This window comes from Rana temporaria, chromosome 11 (assembly GCF_905171775.1).
Source record: "Rana temporaria chromosome 11, aRanTem1.1, whole genome shotgun sequence".
NCBI classification, from domain to species: domain Eukaryota; kingdom Metazoa; phylum Chordata; class Amphibia; order Anura; family Ranidae; genus Rana; species Rana temporaria.
In genome coordinates, this window is record NC_053499.1 from 130,417,760 (window position 1) to 130,435,707 (window position 17,948).

General features: G+C 42.7%; 1 protein-coding gene across 2 annotated transcripts in view; it reads left to right on the forward strand.

Moving 5' to 3' along the window:
* Positions 1-17,948, forward strand: part of BBS2 (Bardet-Biedl syndrome 2) — a 65,445-nt gene that overhangs the window by 25,211 nt on the left and 22,286 nt on the right. Inside the window, exons 7-10 of one of the 2 annotated variants that reach the window (XM_040329151.1) lie at positions 4,092-4,196; positions 8,780-8,866; positions 10,531-10,666; positions 14,924-15,063. In XM_040329151.1, the coding sequence (XP_040185085.1) occupies positions 4,092-4,196; positions 8,780-8,866; positions 10,531-10,666; positions 14,924-15,063 (468 nt within the window). The remainder of the gene's footprint in view (positions 1-4,091; positions 4,197-8,779; positions 8,867-10,530; positions 10,667-14,923; positions 15,064-17,948) is intronic. The other variant, XM_040329150.1, reaches the window with a different exon arrangement.

Consider the following 17,948-nt stretch of genomic DNA (forward strand, 5'->3'; position numbering starts at 1 on the left):
GGAAGCCCAGTCACGAAGACCATACCCGGAAGCGGCGGAGAAGATTTTAAAACAACTAGCTGATTCCCCTAGACAAAATGAGCATCAATCTAAGGGTAAAAACAAATTTATGGGTGAACTCCCGCTTTAAGGTGTGTGGCATTTTTTATTTTAGACATCATTGAAAATTTTAAAAATCCCTGTCAATTACCTCCAGCTTCGCCACGTGCTACGCACCGAATTTGGGCATTCCGTTCCCAACCTTGACCCCCTATATCTGTTAACTTTTTAGGGTCTGGACCCATAAATACATCTAACTTCCACTTTTTATTATTGCCTCCTCCAACTGGCGGCCTATTCTTCTTATGCCGCGTACACATGATCGGTCAAACCGATGAGAACGGTCTGATGGACCGTTCTCATCGGACCAAACCGGTCGTGTGTGGGCCCCATCGGTTATTTATCCATAGGTTAAAAAAAATCAATCTTGTTTTAAATTTAACCGATGGATACTTAACCGATAGAAAAGATAAACGATCGTTTGTAGGCACGTCCATCGGTTAAAAATCCACGCATGCTCAGACTAAATTAGGGGACGGAATCGCTCGTTCTGGTAAAACTAGCGTTCGTTATGGAGATAGCACATTCATCACGCTGTAACAGACAGAAAAGCACAAATCGTCTTTTACTAACACGCGGTAACACAAAATCAGCTAAAGCAGCCCCAAGGGTGGCGCCATTGTATTTGAACTTCCCCTTTATAGTGCCGTCGTACGTGGTTTACGTGACCGCGTTCTGACACGATTATTTTTTTAACCGATGGTGTGTAGGCACGACGGACCATCAGTCGGCTTCATCGGTTAACTGATGAAAACAGTCCATCAGACCGTTTTCATTGGATGGACCAATCATGTGTACGCGGCATTACACCTCCCTCTCTATGGTTTTTCCCTTTTTGAAGCTCACTCTATTATTTTTAACATATTGTATTATCTTTTTCTTTCTCTGAGGATTGCAGTGATCTATTAGCCTCCTGGTTACCCTACTTTCTCTCCTGAAATGCCCACCATCATCATTCTCTGTGACTTTAACACCTCAGCTAGCTCTCAGCTACTCAACTTAAAGCGGAGGTTCATCCAAAAATCAACTTTCTGTCACTAGATCCAGCATACTGCTCACATCTGCAGTATGCTGGATTTTTTTTTGTACTTATCGTTTTAGCGGTCTTTCTTCTCCGGCTCCGAGCGGGGAATCCTTCGGGGAGTAGGCGTTCCTAAATCAAGCGCAGTTGATTGATGGGCTTGGATAGCGCGTCACACCATCCGGAAATAGCCAACGTGACTCTCGGCTGCTTACGGCGCTATACGGCGCCTGCGCCTGTCGTGTAGAGCTGACTGCGCAGGCGCCGTAAATTGCCGAGAGTCACGTTGGCTATTTTCGGAAGGTGTGACGCGCTATCCAAGCCCGTCAATCAACTGCGCTTGATTTAGGAACGCCTATACCCGGAAGGATACGCCGCTCGGTGCCGGAGAAGAAAGACTGTTAAAATGATAAGTACAAAAAAAAAATCCAGCATACTGCAGATGTCAGCAGTATGCTGGATCTAGTGACAGAAAGTTGATATTTGGGTGAACCCCCGCTTTAAAGAGGTTGTAAACCCTCCTGTTTTATCACCTTAATGTATTCTATGAATCCACTTTCTCCATCAGCTTATCCCCTACAGTTATTACTTTTTAGTACCACTTGCCCCTCTATTTTAGATTATAAGCTCACATAATGAAACTGCTCTGTATCCCTTTATTTTCTAAAAAAAAAAAACTATTGGCATTATATAAATCCTGTAAATTATTAATATGTTTTATGTTATAATCAAATGAATATGGAATTTTGGATGTCTTTAAATCAATAAGTTTCTATAAATATCTACTTTGGGGTGAAGAAATATCTACTTTGAGGGAAAAGCATAAACTGTTTATCATTTATAATGACTATCCCATGCAACGTTTAAACCATTATGAATACAAATGTTAAAAAAAAACACAAAACAAAAAAACACCTGCCCAGTATGGAAAATCTGCCTCCGCCCCTAATGAAATTATCAATATTCTCTATAATTTGTATTTTTAAAGAGTTCAAATCGGAATCATGGATGTGAACAAAATGTCTCTACACACCAAATGTTTTCTTTGTCTTAATAAAATATAAATGATCTCTAATGCCGCGTACACACGGTCGGAATTTCCGATGGAAAAAGTCAGACGGAATTTTTTCATCGGATATTTCAACCGTCTGTATGCCCCACCTGACTTTTTCCTTCGGAAATTCCGACAAGGTAAGAAAGAGAACGTGTTCTCTTTTTCTCTGACGGAAAAAATTCTATCGCAAATTCCGTTCATCTGTATGAAATTCCGACGGAGAAAAAATATGCATGCTCGGAAAAAATTTGACGCATGCTCGGAAGCATTGAACTTAATTTTTCTAGGCTCGTCGTAGTGTTGTACGTCACTGCGTTTTTGATGGTCGGAATTTGGTGTGACCGTGTGTATGCAAGACGGCTTTAGCGAATTAAGTCAGAAAAACCCGACGGAAAAAAACGATCGTGTGCACGGGGCATAAGCTGATCTCACAATCTTCTAGTGCATTCTGTGCAAGTTGTAACATAAACAACATATCTAGTGTTTTTTTTTGTTTCTCTCTATGCACATTTTGGAATAATCCTATCTTTACTTCAAAGTATATATTTATAGAAAACAAATTATTTAAAGAGCTTTTTCAACTTTCCATAATAATTAGATTTTTACCATAATATATGGCTTTTTGTTTGACTATAAAGAATTATTAACCACTTGCTTACTGGGCACATATACCCCCCTCCTGCCCAGGTGAAATTTCAGCTTTCGGCACTGCGTCGCTTTAACTAACAGTTGCGCGGTCGTGCGACGTGGCTCCCAAACAAAATTGACGTCCTTTTTTCCCCACAAGTAGAGCTTTCTTTTGGTGGTATTTGATCGCCTGTGCGGTTTTTATTTTTTGCGCTATAAACAAAAAAGTGCGACAATTTTGAAAAAAATACAATATTTTTTACTTCTTGCTATAATAAATATCCCAATTTAAAAAAAAAAACACATTTTTTTTTCTCAGTTTAGACCGATACATATTCTTCTACATATTTTTGGTAAAAAAAAAAAAAAATCGCAATAAGCGACTGGTTTGCGCAAAAGTTATAGCGCTTACAAAATAGGGGACAGAATTATTATTTTTTATTATTTATTTTTTTACTAGATATGGCGGCGATCTGCGATTTTTATTGGGACTGCGACGTTATGGCGGACACATCGGACACATTTTTGGCGCCATTCACATTTATACTGCGATCAGTGCTATAAATATGCACTAATTACAGTATAAATGTGACTGGCATTGAAGGGGTTAACACTAGGGGGTGAGGAAGGGGTTAAATATGTTTCCTATAAAGTGTTCTAACTGTAGGTGGAGGGGGGTGACTGGGGGAGGTGACCGATCTGTGTCTCTATGTACAAGAGACACAGATCGGTCTCCTCTCCAGAGACAGCACCGCTGTCTCTGTGTAAAACGGCAATGAGAGATGATCTCATATGTTTACACGGACACGGCCAACACAGATTTTCCCCGCTGCGCGCTCTGGAGCGCGCGCGGGGACCGCCCAAAGGGGCGGACGTCAATTGACGTCGTGTTGGCTTTTGGGATCCGCGCTGTAGCCGTCAATTGACGGCAGGCGGATCCTAAGTGGTTAAAAGTAGTTTTATATGGAGATTTTTTGACAGCACACATATTTTTCATCTTCTTCTTCATTTTATTTTTTGGATATTATTTTTATTAAATGGTTTACATGTGGAAGTTGTAGCTTAACCACCACAAGCATTGTATTATATGTATTCAATGTATCCTCTGTGACATTAATCTGTATGATTTAGCCCTAAACGAGGGCAGGAACAACAATGTAAGAATGACCATGCAGTGGTTTTAATAAAGTTTATTGATAATGGCAGAAAAACCTTAGCAGTGTGTGGGCATTTGTTTGACTCCTGACGGGTTACAGGTTAATGAAAGATGTTAATATTTTCTTCTTTCAGACAATCACAGCGATGTGCCCCATGTACTCTAGTCGATTTGGGTATGCTCTTTCCAATGGCACCGTGGGAGTGTATGACCGCATGTCACGATATTGGAGGATAAAGGTGGGTGTGTTAATATGCCAGGCACTAGAATTTATTTCATTTCATATTCAGGATTTATATAGCGCCAACAGTTTGCGCAGCACTTAACAAACTAAAGGCAGAGATTACAATTACATTACAATTTGGTACAAGAGGAATCAGAGGGCCCTGCTCATTAGAGCTTACAATCTAAAAAGGGAGGGTCAATTGATACAAAAGGTAATAGTTGTGGGGGGATGAGCTGATGGAGGAAGTAAACCAGTGTATTAGTTATAACCAAAAACGTAAATGTATTTCATTGGGGATTTTATGTGATAGACCAGGGGTGCCCAACCTTTTGAATAGCAAGGGCCACTTAAGCAACTTGGTAACCAGTCGTGGGCCACAATGAGCAGGGGCGTGCGGATGACAGGTCACAGCTACTCTATGGGCCCTCCAATCTGCCCAGATGGAAGGGGACAAATTCCCTTCTGTTTTTTGGATTGGAGGTAGGCGAGCGTAAATGGACATCTGTCACTCTGTAGAGGTGAATTGAGGGTCCCATTTGGTCGGACTGATCATGTGAAAAGGGCCTAAGACTGCTTTCAACTGATGTGCTGCGGTTTGCCCACACTGCGGGTGCAGCGTAGTGCACCTGTGTCTATTCTGCGGGTTAGCTGAACTTTGCCATAGACTCCTTCTGTGGCAAACCCGGCGCTATAGAGGAAACATCAGCTTATGGGGCTCTAGTCCGCAGCCGCTTTCTTCCTCTACCAGCTTCAATCACAACACTGATGCTGTGGTATGGCAAATTGGCAACCTGTGATCTGGGCTTGCCAACCCGATATTCCAGAGCAGGAGGTCGCGGGCCACATCAGAGGGCTCCGCAGGCCACATGTGGCCCCCGGGCCACTGGTTGGCCACCCCTGTGATAGACCAACACAAAGTGGTACATAATTGTGAAGTGGAAGGAAAATGATAAATGGTTTTCAGTTTTTTTTTTTTTTTTTTACAAATAAATATGTGAAAAGTGTGGCGTGGCGATACTTTGTAGAACCACCTTTCGCTGCAATTACAGCTGCAAGTCTTTTTGGGTATGTCTCTACCAGCTTTGCAAGTCTAGAGAGTGACATTTTGCCCATTCTACTTTTGTTTCAATAGTTATTATGAAAGTTTTGCATACAAAATATAAAAAGAAAATCTCAGCTTTTCATTGTACAGTATTTAACATATCCAGGGAATCGTATATAGATTAGTCCATAACATTGGTGAGTCCCATTAGCATTGCTTTAAATATTAAATATGACCCCCCAATGTGGGCTGAAATACAATAGCACAACAATAAACCATATACAGGCCCTGTATATGGTTGTGAAGGCCCTAAACACGTATCGTATCCTATCCCAGGCCCTATCGGGTAATACAGTGGAGATTGAAAGTTTGGGCACCCCAGGTAAAAATTTGTATTAATGTGTATAACAAAGCCAAGGAAAGATAGATGGAAAAATCTCCAAAAGGCATCAAATTACAGATTAGACATTCTTATAATATGTCAAAAAAGTTAGATTTTATTTCCATCATTTACACTTTCAAAAGAGTCTTTCAGTTCTTGTTTGAGGTATCTTTGCCCATTCTTCCTTACAAAAGTCTTCCAGTTCTTTGAGATTTCTGTTCTGTCTGTCACGCGCTGCTCTTTTAAGGTCTATCCATAGATTTTCAATTATGTTGAGGTCAGGAGATTGTGAAGGCCATGGCAAAACCTTCAGTTTACGCCTCTTGATGTAATCCCCCGTGGATTTTGAGGTGTGTTTAGGATCATTATCCATTTGTAGAAGCCATCCTCTCTTTAACTTCAGCTTTTTCACAGATGGCATCAAGTTACCATCCAAAATTTGCTGAAATTTTATTGAATCCATTTTTTCCTTTTACTCGTGAAATGTTCCCTGTGCCACTGGCTGCAATACAACCCCAAAGCATGATTGATCCACCCCCATGCTTCACAGTTGGACAGAGGTTCTTTTCATTAAATTCTGTGCCCTTTCTTCTCCAAACGTACCTTTGCTCATTCCAGCCAAAAAGTTATATTTTAAACTCATCGTTCCACAGAACTTGTTTCCAAAATGCATCAGGCTTGTCTATATGTTCATTTGCAAAGTTCAAACGCTGATTTTTGTGGTGAGGACGTAGAAGAGGTTTTCTTCTGATGACTCTTCCATGAAGACCATATTTGTACAAGTATCTCTTTATAGTGGAATAGTGTACCACAACTCCAGTGTCTGCCAGATCTTTCTGGAGGGATCGTGCAGTCAAACGTGGGTTTTGAATTGCTTTTCTCACAATCCTGCGAGTTGTTCTGTCTGATATTTTTCTTGGTCTTCCAGATCTTGCTTTAACTTCCACTGTTCCCGATGACTGTCATTTCTTAATTACATTCCGAACAGAGGATATTGACATCTGAAAACGCTTTGCTATCTTCTTATAGCCTTCTCCAGCTTTGTGAGCGTCAACTATTTTCAGTTTCAGTTTTCTAGACAACTGCTTAGAAGAACCCATGGTGCTGATTGTTGGGGCAAGGTCAGATGAGTCTGGGCATTTAAAACCTTTGAGATTGACATCACCTGGTCTTCCCAGACGATGATTGAGAACAATCCATGACACTGGCAGGTCTCAGCTTTGCAAAGGGGGCAGTGCATACTATAAATTCTGCAGGATGCCCAAACTTTTGCAGATGTAATTTTTTTTTTTTTTGTAATTCTTAAAGTGTAAATGATGAAAATAAAATCTAACTTTTTTTTGTCATACTATAAGAATGACGAATCCGTAATTTGATGCCTTTTGGAGATTTTTCCATCTTTCCTTGGATTTCGTTATGCACATTAATTCAAATTTTTACCTGGGGTGCCCAAACTTTCGATCCCCACTGTATACCCACTGGGAAGAGTCAACTTCCCATCCTTCTATCGGGGGGGGGGGGCCCAATTCCTCTGATCGCGTGGGCATCACCCTAAACTGCCCTAGTGAACAATGACCTGCTGAGGGTGAACAGCAGAGTTAACCGTAACTGTATGGTCTAATTAAAGACCCAATAGTGAGTAGTTCTAGAAAGAAAAGTAGGGAAAAAGAAATAGGGGGAACAAAGCAGAGAAGGAAGGGTTGGGGGGGGGGGGGTCGAGGAACCACGGCTCCGTGCCCAGAAACCTATCTAGTTATAATAGATCTAGGTAGCTAGCGTCCTGGGGTCATTTGTGAGATATCTAATCCACAGGTCCCATACTTTGTGAAATAGCTTCATCTTATCCTGCACCAATGCTGTCAACCTTTCATTTAATTCAAATTGTAGGGCAGCGGACCTCCAATTCCTGGCTATGGTTATTTTTGCTGATATAAATATGACCATTCTACTTTGACTGGACCATTCTAACATGTGAATATGCTTTAATCTTGTAGCTCTGGCTGTATGTTTAGGGTCGTTGTCCTGCTGCAAGTTGAACCTCTACCTCTGTCAAGTCTTTTGCAGACTCTAATGCCACGTACACACGGTCAGACTTTCCGACAACAAATGTTCGATGGGAGCTTGTTGTTGGAAATTCCGACCGTGTGTAGGCTCCATCGGACATTTTCTGTCGGAGTTTCCAATAACAAAAATTTGAGAACTGGTTCACAATCCGTTCTCGTAAATTCCAATCGTGTATAGACAATTCCAACACACAAAATTCAACGCATGCTCTGAATCAAGTACGAGACAGAAGCACTCGGTCTGATAAAACTAGCGTTCGTAATGGAGATGCAGAGGCGCATTGCGGGCGGTATTAACCCTTTATCGGCCGCTAGCCGGGGTTAATACCGCACCACTAGCGGGCGATTCCCGCGGCAATCCCGGCGGTATAGCGCCGCTATTTTTAGCGGCGCTATACCGTCACCGCGGCTCCCGCTCCAATGTGAAAGGGGCCTTAGTCTCCAGATTTAAAGGGTTGTTCACATTTAACTAAATCATCTGTAGATGTTGCTGTGCCAGAAGCAGATATGCTTTAGAGAGTGCATAGATGGGGCTGAAGCTTTGAGGTGAAAATGGAGGACAGTTTAGAATTTATATTAAAGTCAATAGGTATGCTAATGGTACCCATGTGGGGCATCCAGATGGTAGGTAGGCAGCTTCCACAAACTGAAAAGCTACCACAATCACCTCTGGCTGTGAATGGATTATTTGGATCTGGAAACTGAAGCGCCACACCGAAATGTTAAAGTCTGATGTCTTGAGTCTCCACATTTTGATCCCATATCTTCACAAGCCCCAATGAAGGGTTTTGATTTTTGACCCCAGAACGTGTTGACTGTAATAAAATGTATATTTGGACTAAACCTCTTTTCAGCCGTGAACATTTCAGTATCGTGCTTCAATCCTAGATCCAAATATTCTAGAAGCTGATCTTCCAACCTTACTAACCATCAAAGAGGCCCAAGATGCATGTGGGGCCAGGCCAAACTCAAATTTTATATAAAAATCTTCAAGATTTTCATATAACTACAAACTGTATCTCCTAGTTTTCAACATTTGCTTATTTTGAATTACCCAAGGTTCTTACTTTAGATATAAACTCGTGTTTGTAATATTTATTTCTTAACAGTCTAAAAACCTTGCAATGAGTATACATGCCTTTGACCTTAACTCCGATGGTGTCTGTGAGCTGATTACTGGATGGTCCAATGGGAAGGTGAGTGTGTTGTGTCATTATTGCTGCTTAACTTGTGGTGTACTGTTGGATGATGACTTTATGTGGGTATACACAGCTTTGACTGCCCATCTATTGGCCTCAATAACTAGGGGTGCACCGAAAGGAAATTTTGGTGCCGAAACGATACCGAAAATGAATGTTTTATGTATTTTAAATAAAATGTATACATTTTTATATAACACATTGCTAGTAGTATTAGCAAAATTTCCATGCGGTGCACCTCTAGCAGATATAATGCAGGAGATGGTCAGAGACTGCAGACATGGTACAGGAGATCAATGCAGCCTCACCAGTGCCCATCATATGCAGCCTGCCTGTGCCTCACCAGTGTCCATCATATGCAGCCTGCCAGTGCCCAGCAGCCTACAAGTGCCCATCATATGCAGCCTGCTTGTGCCCAGCAGCTTCACCAGTGCCCATCATTTGCAGCCTGCCTGTGCCTCACCAGTGCCTAGCAGCCTACAAGTACCCCACATATGCAGCCTGTTTGTGCCCAGCAGCTTCACCAGTGCCCATCATTTGAAGCCTGCCTGTGCCTCACCAGTGCCCAGCAGCCTACCAGTGCCCAGCATATGCAGCCTGTTTGTGCCCAGCAGCTTCATCAGTGCCCATCATTTGCAGCCTGCCTGTGTCTTACCATTGCCCAGCAGCCTACCAGTGCCCAGTATATGCAGCCTGTTTGTGCCCAGCAGCCTACCAGTGCCCATCATTTGCAGCCTGCAAGTGCCCGAATCAGAGCAGTGATCTCCGTGTGCTGTATTTGAATTTGAATTGCCCTGGTCGCAGTAACAATGTCCCACCTCCTGTAATCACGTCAAACTGATTCAGTCTGTCACAGGAGGCGGGACATTGTTACTGCGGTCTGTGCAGTTCAGCTACGGAGATCGCAGCGAGGAGGGAGAGGAGAGGACTGGGGCACTCCCGAACGACACCCCGACTCCATTATCAGTGTTTTGTTTTTCTTAAAATTTTTAGGCCGATATGTTTCGGCAGCCAAAATTTTGGTGCTTCCCTATCAATAACCCTATAGTATAGCAGGTGGCCTTGAGACCCCAGCACCATTAAAGAGGAACCAAACTCTAAAAGTTCTGCCCAAAATAAAGAAAGACACAGAGGGCAAAGGACCAATCACCAGTATTCCTGTGACCTCCCTGCAGCTGATATTTCCACCATTACTGACATACAATATGGTCATCTTGTAGAGGCAGAGCCTCAAGCTTAGAAAACGGTGAGCAGCACAGAAGTGACCTCACCGAATCTTACTCCAAATCTCTTGAAACTAGCAGTCTTAGGCAGCATTGCTTTAGATCGCACAGGATACATACAGCTATGAGATTGTAGACACAGGAGAGCCTAGGCACCCTCATGTCAGGAAGTGCACTAATGTTTTTCAGCAGGAATTCAAGACAAATGGTTATATTTCCAGTGTGCTTGGGCACAGGTAACATTTCTAAATGTTCCCTATAAAACATAGCAAATCTTCTTTGAATTGCATTCACTCTTTGGGCCAAGAAGTGTGCATCCAATAGGTGACGCAGCAGCCCTTCTCATGTTTTTGCCAATACTATAAGCTGTGAAAGACCTGCTTATGAAAAAAATATTATATGTATAATTTATCATTGCTGTTTGGGCTTGTTGCGCAGGTTGATGCCCGCAGTGATCGCACAGGTGAGGTGATTTTTAAAGACAACTTCTCCTCATCTATAGCGGGAGTGGTGGAAGGTGATTACCGCATGGATGGGAAAACTCAGCTTATTTGTTGTTCTACAGATGGAGAAGGTAAGGAAAGTTTACCATGTGTGCTCACAGTATTCTTCTGATCCTACATGTACATCTGTTATGTAGTGAATAACAAATTACAATATGCAAGGACTGTGGTGCACTGCTCAGTTTGTTTTGTCTGTATCAGTAGAGGTCAAATCAATATTGATCGATCAATTCCAACATTCGTGCAAGTTCAGTGTCTGCTGTCTTGACCTTGTAAAAGAATGTCCCAACTTCGCATTTGATGCTATTCGAACCAGAAGGAAGGTGCTGTATTGACTAAATGGATGGCAGCATTTAGGAGCAAACAGTAGTGATTTGTCACCAGTACCCCAATGCGTCATTCAGTAGAGCTTTGTTTTGGAATAATTATGATAAGTTATGAAGTTAAAAGACCAGTGGTGATGGTCCAAACCAGGGGTCAAGTCCTGGGGAAAAAAGTGTGGGAACTCCCACCCAAGATCCACTCCCCCACCAAAAAAAAAAAAAATGATACGCATAATTACTAAGCCGCATGTTTTTTTAAAAATAAATAAATAAGCAAGTTCTTTCTAAATCCCGCGATAACTCGCGGCAGACCTCCGCAATGTCTCCTGGGAACAATGACAAAAGCTCCCAGGAGACATTGCGGCATCGAGGAAGTGACGGAATACCCTATGAATCCATATACAGGAAGCGGTCTGTAACATAAAGGGTTACTAAGGTTCGCCTGCCCCTGACAGTGACTCGAGCTGGGCATCGCCGCTTAGTGAAGGATTGGCTCGGGCAGCTCGGCTGCTCTCGGCTGCTCTAGTCCTGCAAAGGGAACTGAGTTCCTGCTGTGAAAAAAGTGCAGGAACTCCGTTCCCACGTGTTCCCGCAGGACTTGAGCCCTGCTCCAAACACTGCAATTTATTGTGCCACAATAAAGCTCTATTGAGTGTGCTTGAGCCATACTACTTATGTTCTTACATGCTTTGCATTGACATGATTAGTCTTATCATGTGGCAGTAGAGCACATGTATGAACAGTTCTCTTCTGTTTACAGAATTGCTGCTTCATGGACTTAACCCTCATTTTAGTTTGGGGTGGAGTAGGTGTTTCCAGCTATCTTGACATACTGGAGATTTGGTCTGGCTTCGAAAAATGTTGCAAGGTTTTATGTAACCCCTACATCAGAATTTTGGATAAGAATTATTATTGTAAAGTCCATATAGACATGTGCGATTAGTTTAATTACGAAGATGAAACCTTATGTATGTGAAAAATTGATAATAAACCGAGGAAACCCTATGGTACACATCAACTATAAATGCAGAATCCTGAACAACCACTAGATGTTTCTAGTGAATGGGTGCCCAACCATTGGCCCGGGGGCCACATGTGGCCCGCGGAGCCCTCTGTTGTGGCCCTCGGCCTCCTGCTCAGGGATAGCAGGTAGGCAAGCCCAGATCACGGTTTGCCGACCGCCATCCCAGAGCAGCAGTTTTGTGAATGAAGCTGCTGGTAGAGGAATCAAGCACTGAGCCATAGACTTCTGTTATTACCTGCGGGTTTGTTGCGCTGAAAGCAAGTGCGCCACACCTGCAGGATATAATAGAAGTTTATGGCAAAGTGCAGCTAACCCGCAAAAAATACACAGATGCACTGCGCTGTACCTGCGGTTTGGGCATATCGCAGTGCATCAGTGTGAAAGCAGCCTAAGGCCCCTTTCACATGATCGGTCCGACCCAATCAGACTTAATATTCACCTCTATGGAGCAGTAAACGGACACAGATTTTCCGATTGTGTGTAATTCCATCAGAGTTTAGATATAGAACATGTTCTATATTTTTCCGATGGAATTCCGTCGGAATTTGCGATGTGATTTGGCCGGACAAAAGCCTGATCGTGTGTACGCGACGTAATAGTCACTTTTTGCTGGATAAGGCAACGTATGCACCATTGGAAGTCCTTTTGATGGAAGTTTATGGACATTACACCTTTTTATATGATTGATTTTTTTGGACACTTGTTTTTTTGGATACTTTATCTATCCCCATTTATAACCGCTGGAGATATCTGGTGGTAGTCGCACACAATGGGGTTGATTTACTAAAAGGCAAATCCACTTTGCACTACAAGTGCACTTGGAAGTGCAGTCGCTGTGAATCTGAGGGGAAGATCTGAAATGAGGGGAAGCTCTGCTGATTTTATCATCCATTCATGTGCATGCAAAAATTATATTTATTTTACTTGCATGTCCCCTTCAGATCTACAGCGACTGCACTTCCAAGTGCACTTGTAGTGCAAAGTGTATTTGTCTTTAGTAAATCAACCCCAATGTGGTTACACTTATGCACTTTAGAGTGAATATTGCTTTAAAGATTTCACATACTAATAAATCAATGTCATCCACTGGAGACATCTAGTGGTTGTTCCCGATTTTGCATTTATAGTGGATGTGTACATAAATGAAACCATTGACTTAAAAAACGAATCCCAAACCTAAACAATTTTTTTCATTGTGCAATATGCCATCATTATTAACCCCTTCATGCCGACGGTATGCAAATATGCGTTCTCAACTTGAAGGGGTTATACCAGAGGGTGATGCCTGCAGCTGCACCATTTTTTAGAGCCAGCGGTTGGCTTTTTAGTGATAACAACCGGTGCGGCTAAAAGCCGATCAGCTGTTATCCTAAAGGAGCGGGAGGGGACAATGGCAAAGGCAATGGCGCCGATTGAAAAAAAAAAAAGACGGTATTCAGAAATGCAGATTTCGGCGATCTGAATATTTTGAAGTGCAAAGGAGGGATTTGGGGTCTTTTAGACCTCTGATCTCTCCATACAGAGTACCTGTCGCTGCCTATTACTGTCACAAGGGATGTTTACATTCTTGTGACAGCAATAAAAGTGATCAGATTTTTTTTTTTTAAAGGGACAATGTTTAAAACTTTTTTTTTTTTTTTTTTTTAAGTGCCCCTGTCCCCGCGTGCTTGCGCAAAAAAGAAAACGCATACGTAAGTTGCAACGGGAAATATAAATGATGTTCAACTCACACATGTGAGGTATTGCTTAGGCCCCGTACACACGAGAGGATCCATCCGCTGGAATTGATCCGTGGACCGGCTCCAGCGGATAGATCCCCTGGTGTGTACAATCCAGCGGATCTGTTTCCGCGGATTTTTATCCCCTGGGATGGATTTCAAGCGGATAAAAATTTGAAGACATGCTTTAAAATCTATCCGCTTGAATCCATCCCAACGGATTGATCCGCTGGTCTGTACAGACTCACCGGATTAATCCGTCCGAATGGATCCCCCTCATGCGTCGTAATGATTCAACGCATGCGTGGAATTCCTTATATGACAGCGTCGCGCACGTCGCCGCGTCATCATCGCGGCGACGGCGCGACACATCATCGCGATGGGATTTCGGCGCGGATTTCGATCCGATGGTGAGTACACTCCATCGGATCCAAATCCGTGGATAAATCCTCTCGTGTGTACTAGGCCTAAGAGTGAGAGCAATAATTATAGCAGAAGATCTCCTCTGTAACTCTAATGCCGCGTACACACGATCGGTCAAACCGATGAGAACGGTCTGATGGACCGTTTTCATCGGACCAAACCGATCGTGTGTGGGCCCCATAGGTTAAAAAAAAGCAATCTTGTTTTTAAATTTAACCGATGGATACCTAACCGATAGAAAAAAACGATCATTTGTAGACACGTCCATCGGTTAAAAATCCACGCATGCTCAGAATAAAGTCGACGCATGCTTGGAAGCATTGAACTTCGTTTTTTTTCAGCACGTCGTTGTGTTTTACGTCACTGCGTTCTGACACGATCGTTTTTTAGGTGTGTATGCACGACGGACCATCAGTCGGCTTCATCGGTTAACCGATGAAAACGGTCCATCAGACGGACCGATCGTGTGTACAGGGCATAACTTGCCAACCGTTAAATGTTTTTTTAATCGTCGTCTTTATTATTATGGGGTAATTTGTTGCCATTCCATGAGTGTGCACAATTTCAAAGCGTGACATCTTCGGTATCTATTTACTTAGTGTAACATCATCTTTCACATTATACAAAAAAATTGGGCTAACTTTACTGTTTTTTTAAATTCATGAAAGTGTATTTTTTTCCCAAAAAAACTGCTTTTGAAAGACCGCTGCGCAAATACCGTGTGACAACAATCGCCATTTTATTCTCTAGGGTCTTTGCTTTAGCCCGTCTGGTATAGATGTGATCTCATTAAAGTTTATGCTGTTGCTGTGAGTAACTGTTCACTTTATTCTATCAAAGTCAGGGGTTATCTTCCCTCCAGCCAAGAAACTGCCGGAAGTCTTATGGATACAAGTGCAGAGCAGGAGCTGGTCAGAGAACTCAGTCAGAAGAAGCAAAATCTGCTATTAGAACTGAAGAATTACCAAGAGAATTCAAAGGTGCGCAAAGGCAAATTTGCTGTATTTCCTTAAAATTCAACTACATACTGTAGTTACATAGTAGGTGAGGTTGAAAAAAGACACAAGTCCATCAAGTCCAACCTGTGTGTGTGCTTTTATGTTAATATTACATTGTATATTCATGTATGTTGTGGTCGTTAAGGTGCCCATCTAATCGTTTTTCAAAATTAAAGGGGTTGTAAAGGTTAATTTTTTATTTTCTAAATAGGTTCCTTTAACCACTTAACCCCCGGACCATATTGCTGGTCAAAGACCAGAGCACTTTTTGCGATTCGGCACTGCGCCGCTTTAACTGACAATTGCGCAGCCGTGCGACGTGGCTCCCAAACAAAATTGGCGTTTCCCCACAAATAGAGCTTTCTTTTGGTGGTATTTCATCACCTCTGCGGCCTTTAGTTTTTGCACTATAAACAAAGTTTAGGCCAATACGTATTCTTCTACATATTCGTTAAAAACACGTTTATTGATTGGTTTGCGCAAAAGTTATAGCGTTTACAAAATAGGGGGTAGTTTTATGGCATTTTTATTAATATTTTTTTTTTCACTAGTAATGGCGGCGATTAGCGTTTTTTTTTTTTTTTTTGGTACTGCGACATTATGGCAGACACTTTTGACACATTTTTGGGACCATTGGCATTTTTATAGCGATCAGTGCTATAAAAATGCATTGATTACTATACAAAAGACACTGGCAGTGAAGGGGTTAACACTAGGAGGCGGGGAAGGGGTTAAGTATGTTCCCTGGGTGTGTTCTAACTGTAGGGGGAGAGTGGACTCACTAGGGGAAATGACTGATCGCTGTTCATACATCTCCCGGTTCCTTCTCTGTAACGAGCGATCGCGGGTGCCCGGCGGCGAATGCAACCGCAGGGCACGCGTGCGAGTCAGGGGCGAGCGGGGGCACGCAGGCCCCTAGTGCCCGCTTCGCCTGCCGACGTAGAGCTACGGGCTCTCGCGCAGGAGAGCCGACCTGCCGCCGTAGATCTGCGGCGGCTGGTCGGCAACCAGTTAAGCTAGTGCATTGTTGGTTCACTAACCTTTTCCTTCGATTTCCCTTCTAAATGTTTTTTTTCTTTGTTTTCTTTGTCTGAATTTCTCACTTCCTGTTCCTCTTCAGTAAGCTTGCCCCCATTATCTGGCTGGGGGTTAGTCAGCCAGAACAGCTTACTGAGGAGGAACAGGAAGTGAGAAAACAAAGGAAAGAAAAACATTTAGAAGGGAAATGGAAGGAAAAGGTAAGTGAATCAACAATGCACTAGCTTAAAGGATCTTATTTAGAAAATAAAAAACGAATGTTTACAACCCCTTTAATAGTTACATAACTGTAGGATTTTTTTTTCTAGAAGAGCTGGAGCTCCTTTTGGGTCTAAATGCCATTTGTGTCCCCTAAAAGTGATTCCTCCTCTGTTCCTGTTCTGTTTGACACCTAACAAGGAATGAGGGGAAATCTGCCCACTGGGGCCACAGACAACGATAGAACCTCATACAAACTTGACAGTGTTATTAACCCCACTGTGAAGAAACATGTTTTATTTGCAATATAATAAGATTCCTGCCTCACTTCCAGCTCTGTATGATTGACATCTGTCAGATAGATAGGGGCACATATAGAAATAAACAGATAGCGGTTCTAAACATTCTTCACTCAATTCAAAACATATTTTGTTGGGATTTGGGCTATAAAGCTTCTCACAAGAGGCAGCCCAGTAGCGCTGCTTTTAGGTATAAATGTAAATAGGAAGAAGGCCGCCCCCCTTGGAATTTTAAGGCAGAAAATAAAGGTAATAAATAAGTGGATTCAGGTATCTGTGCCTAACGTTAGGCAGGCGTAGCGTATCTCATATACGCTACGCCGCTGTAAGTGGCAAGTGCTGTATTCACAAAGCCCTTAGTTACGGTGGCGTAGCGTAAATGTGCCGGCCTAAGCGCGCCTAATTCAAATGAGGAACAGGGGGGCGTGTTTTATGTTAATGAATCGTGACCCGACGTGATTGACGTTTTTAACGAACGGCGCCCAGCCCCATTCACGGACGAATTGCGCAAACAACGTAAAAATTTGGAAATTCGACGCGGTTCCGACGTCCATACTTAACATTGGCTGCGCCATCTTTTTGGTGGAATAACTTTAGGCCTGAAAACGCCTTACGTAAACGGCGTATCTTTACTGCGACGGGCAAGCATACGTTCGTGAATAAGCGTATCTCATTGATTTACGCATTCTAGGCGTAAATCAGCGTTCACGCCCCTAGCGGCCGGCGGAAATAGACAGCTAAGATACGACGGCGCAGGCCGTCGTATCTTAGCTAGATTTAAGTGTATCTCAATTTGAGAATACACTTAAATTTACGACGGCGTAGATTCAGAGTTACGACGACGTATCTACTGATACGCTGGCGTAACACTCTCTGAATCTGGCTATTAGTGAGTAAAAGACAACTCAGTGCCACTACTCAATAAATGTGTCACTGAGTTGCCTTTGACTCATTAACCACTTCCATACCGGTAACTTTCCCCCTTCCTGCCCAGGACAATTTTTAGCTTTCAGCGCTGTCACATTTTGAATGACAATTGCGCGGTCATACTACACTGTACCCAAACAAATTTTTTATCATTTTCTCCCCACAAATAGAGCTTTCTTTTGGTGGTATTTGATCACCATTTTTGTGCTAGAAACGAAAAAAGACCGTCAATTTAAAGAAAAAAACTGATGGGCACAGATAGGTGGCACTGGATAAGCAGCATTGATGAGGAGCTACTGACAGGCATTACTGAGTGGCACTGTTTGACACTTTGGGGCACTGATTGGCACTTTTTTGGGCACTGATTGGCACTGTTGTGGGCACTGACAGGCATTTATTAGGGAA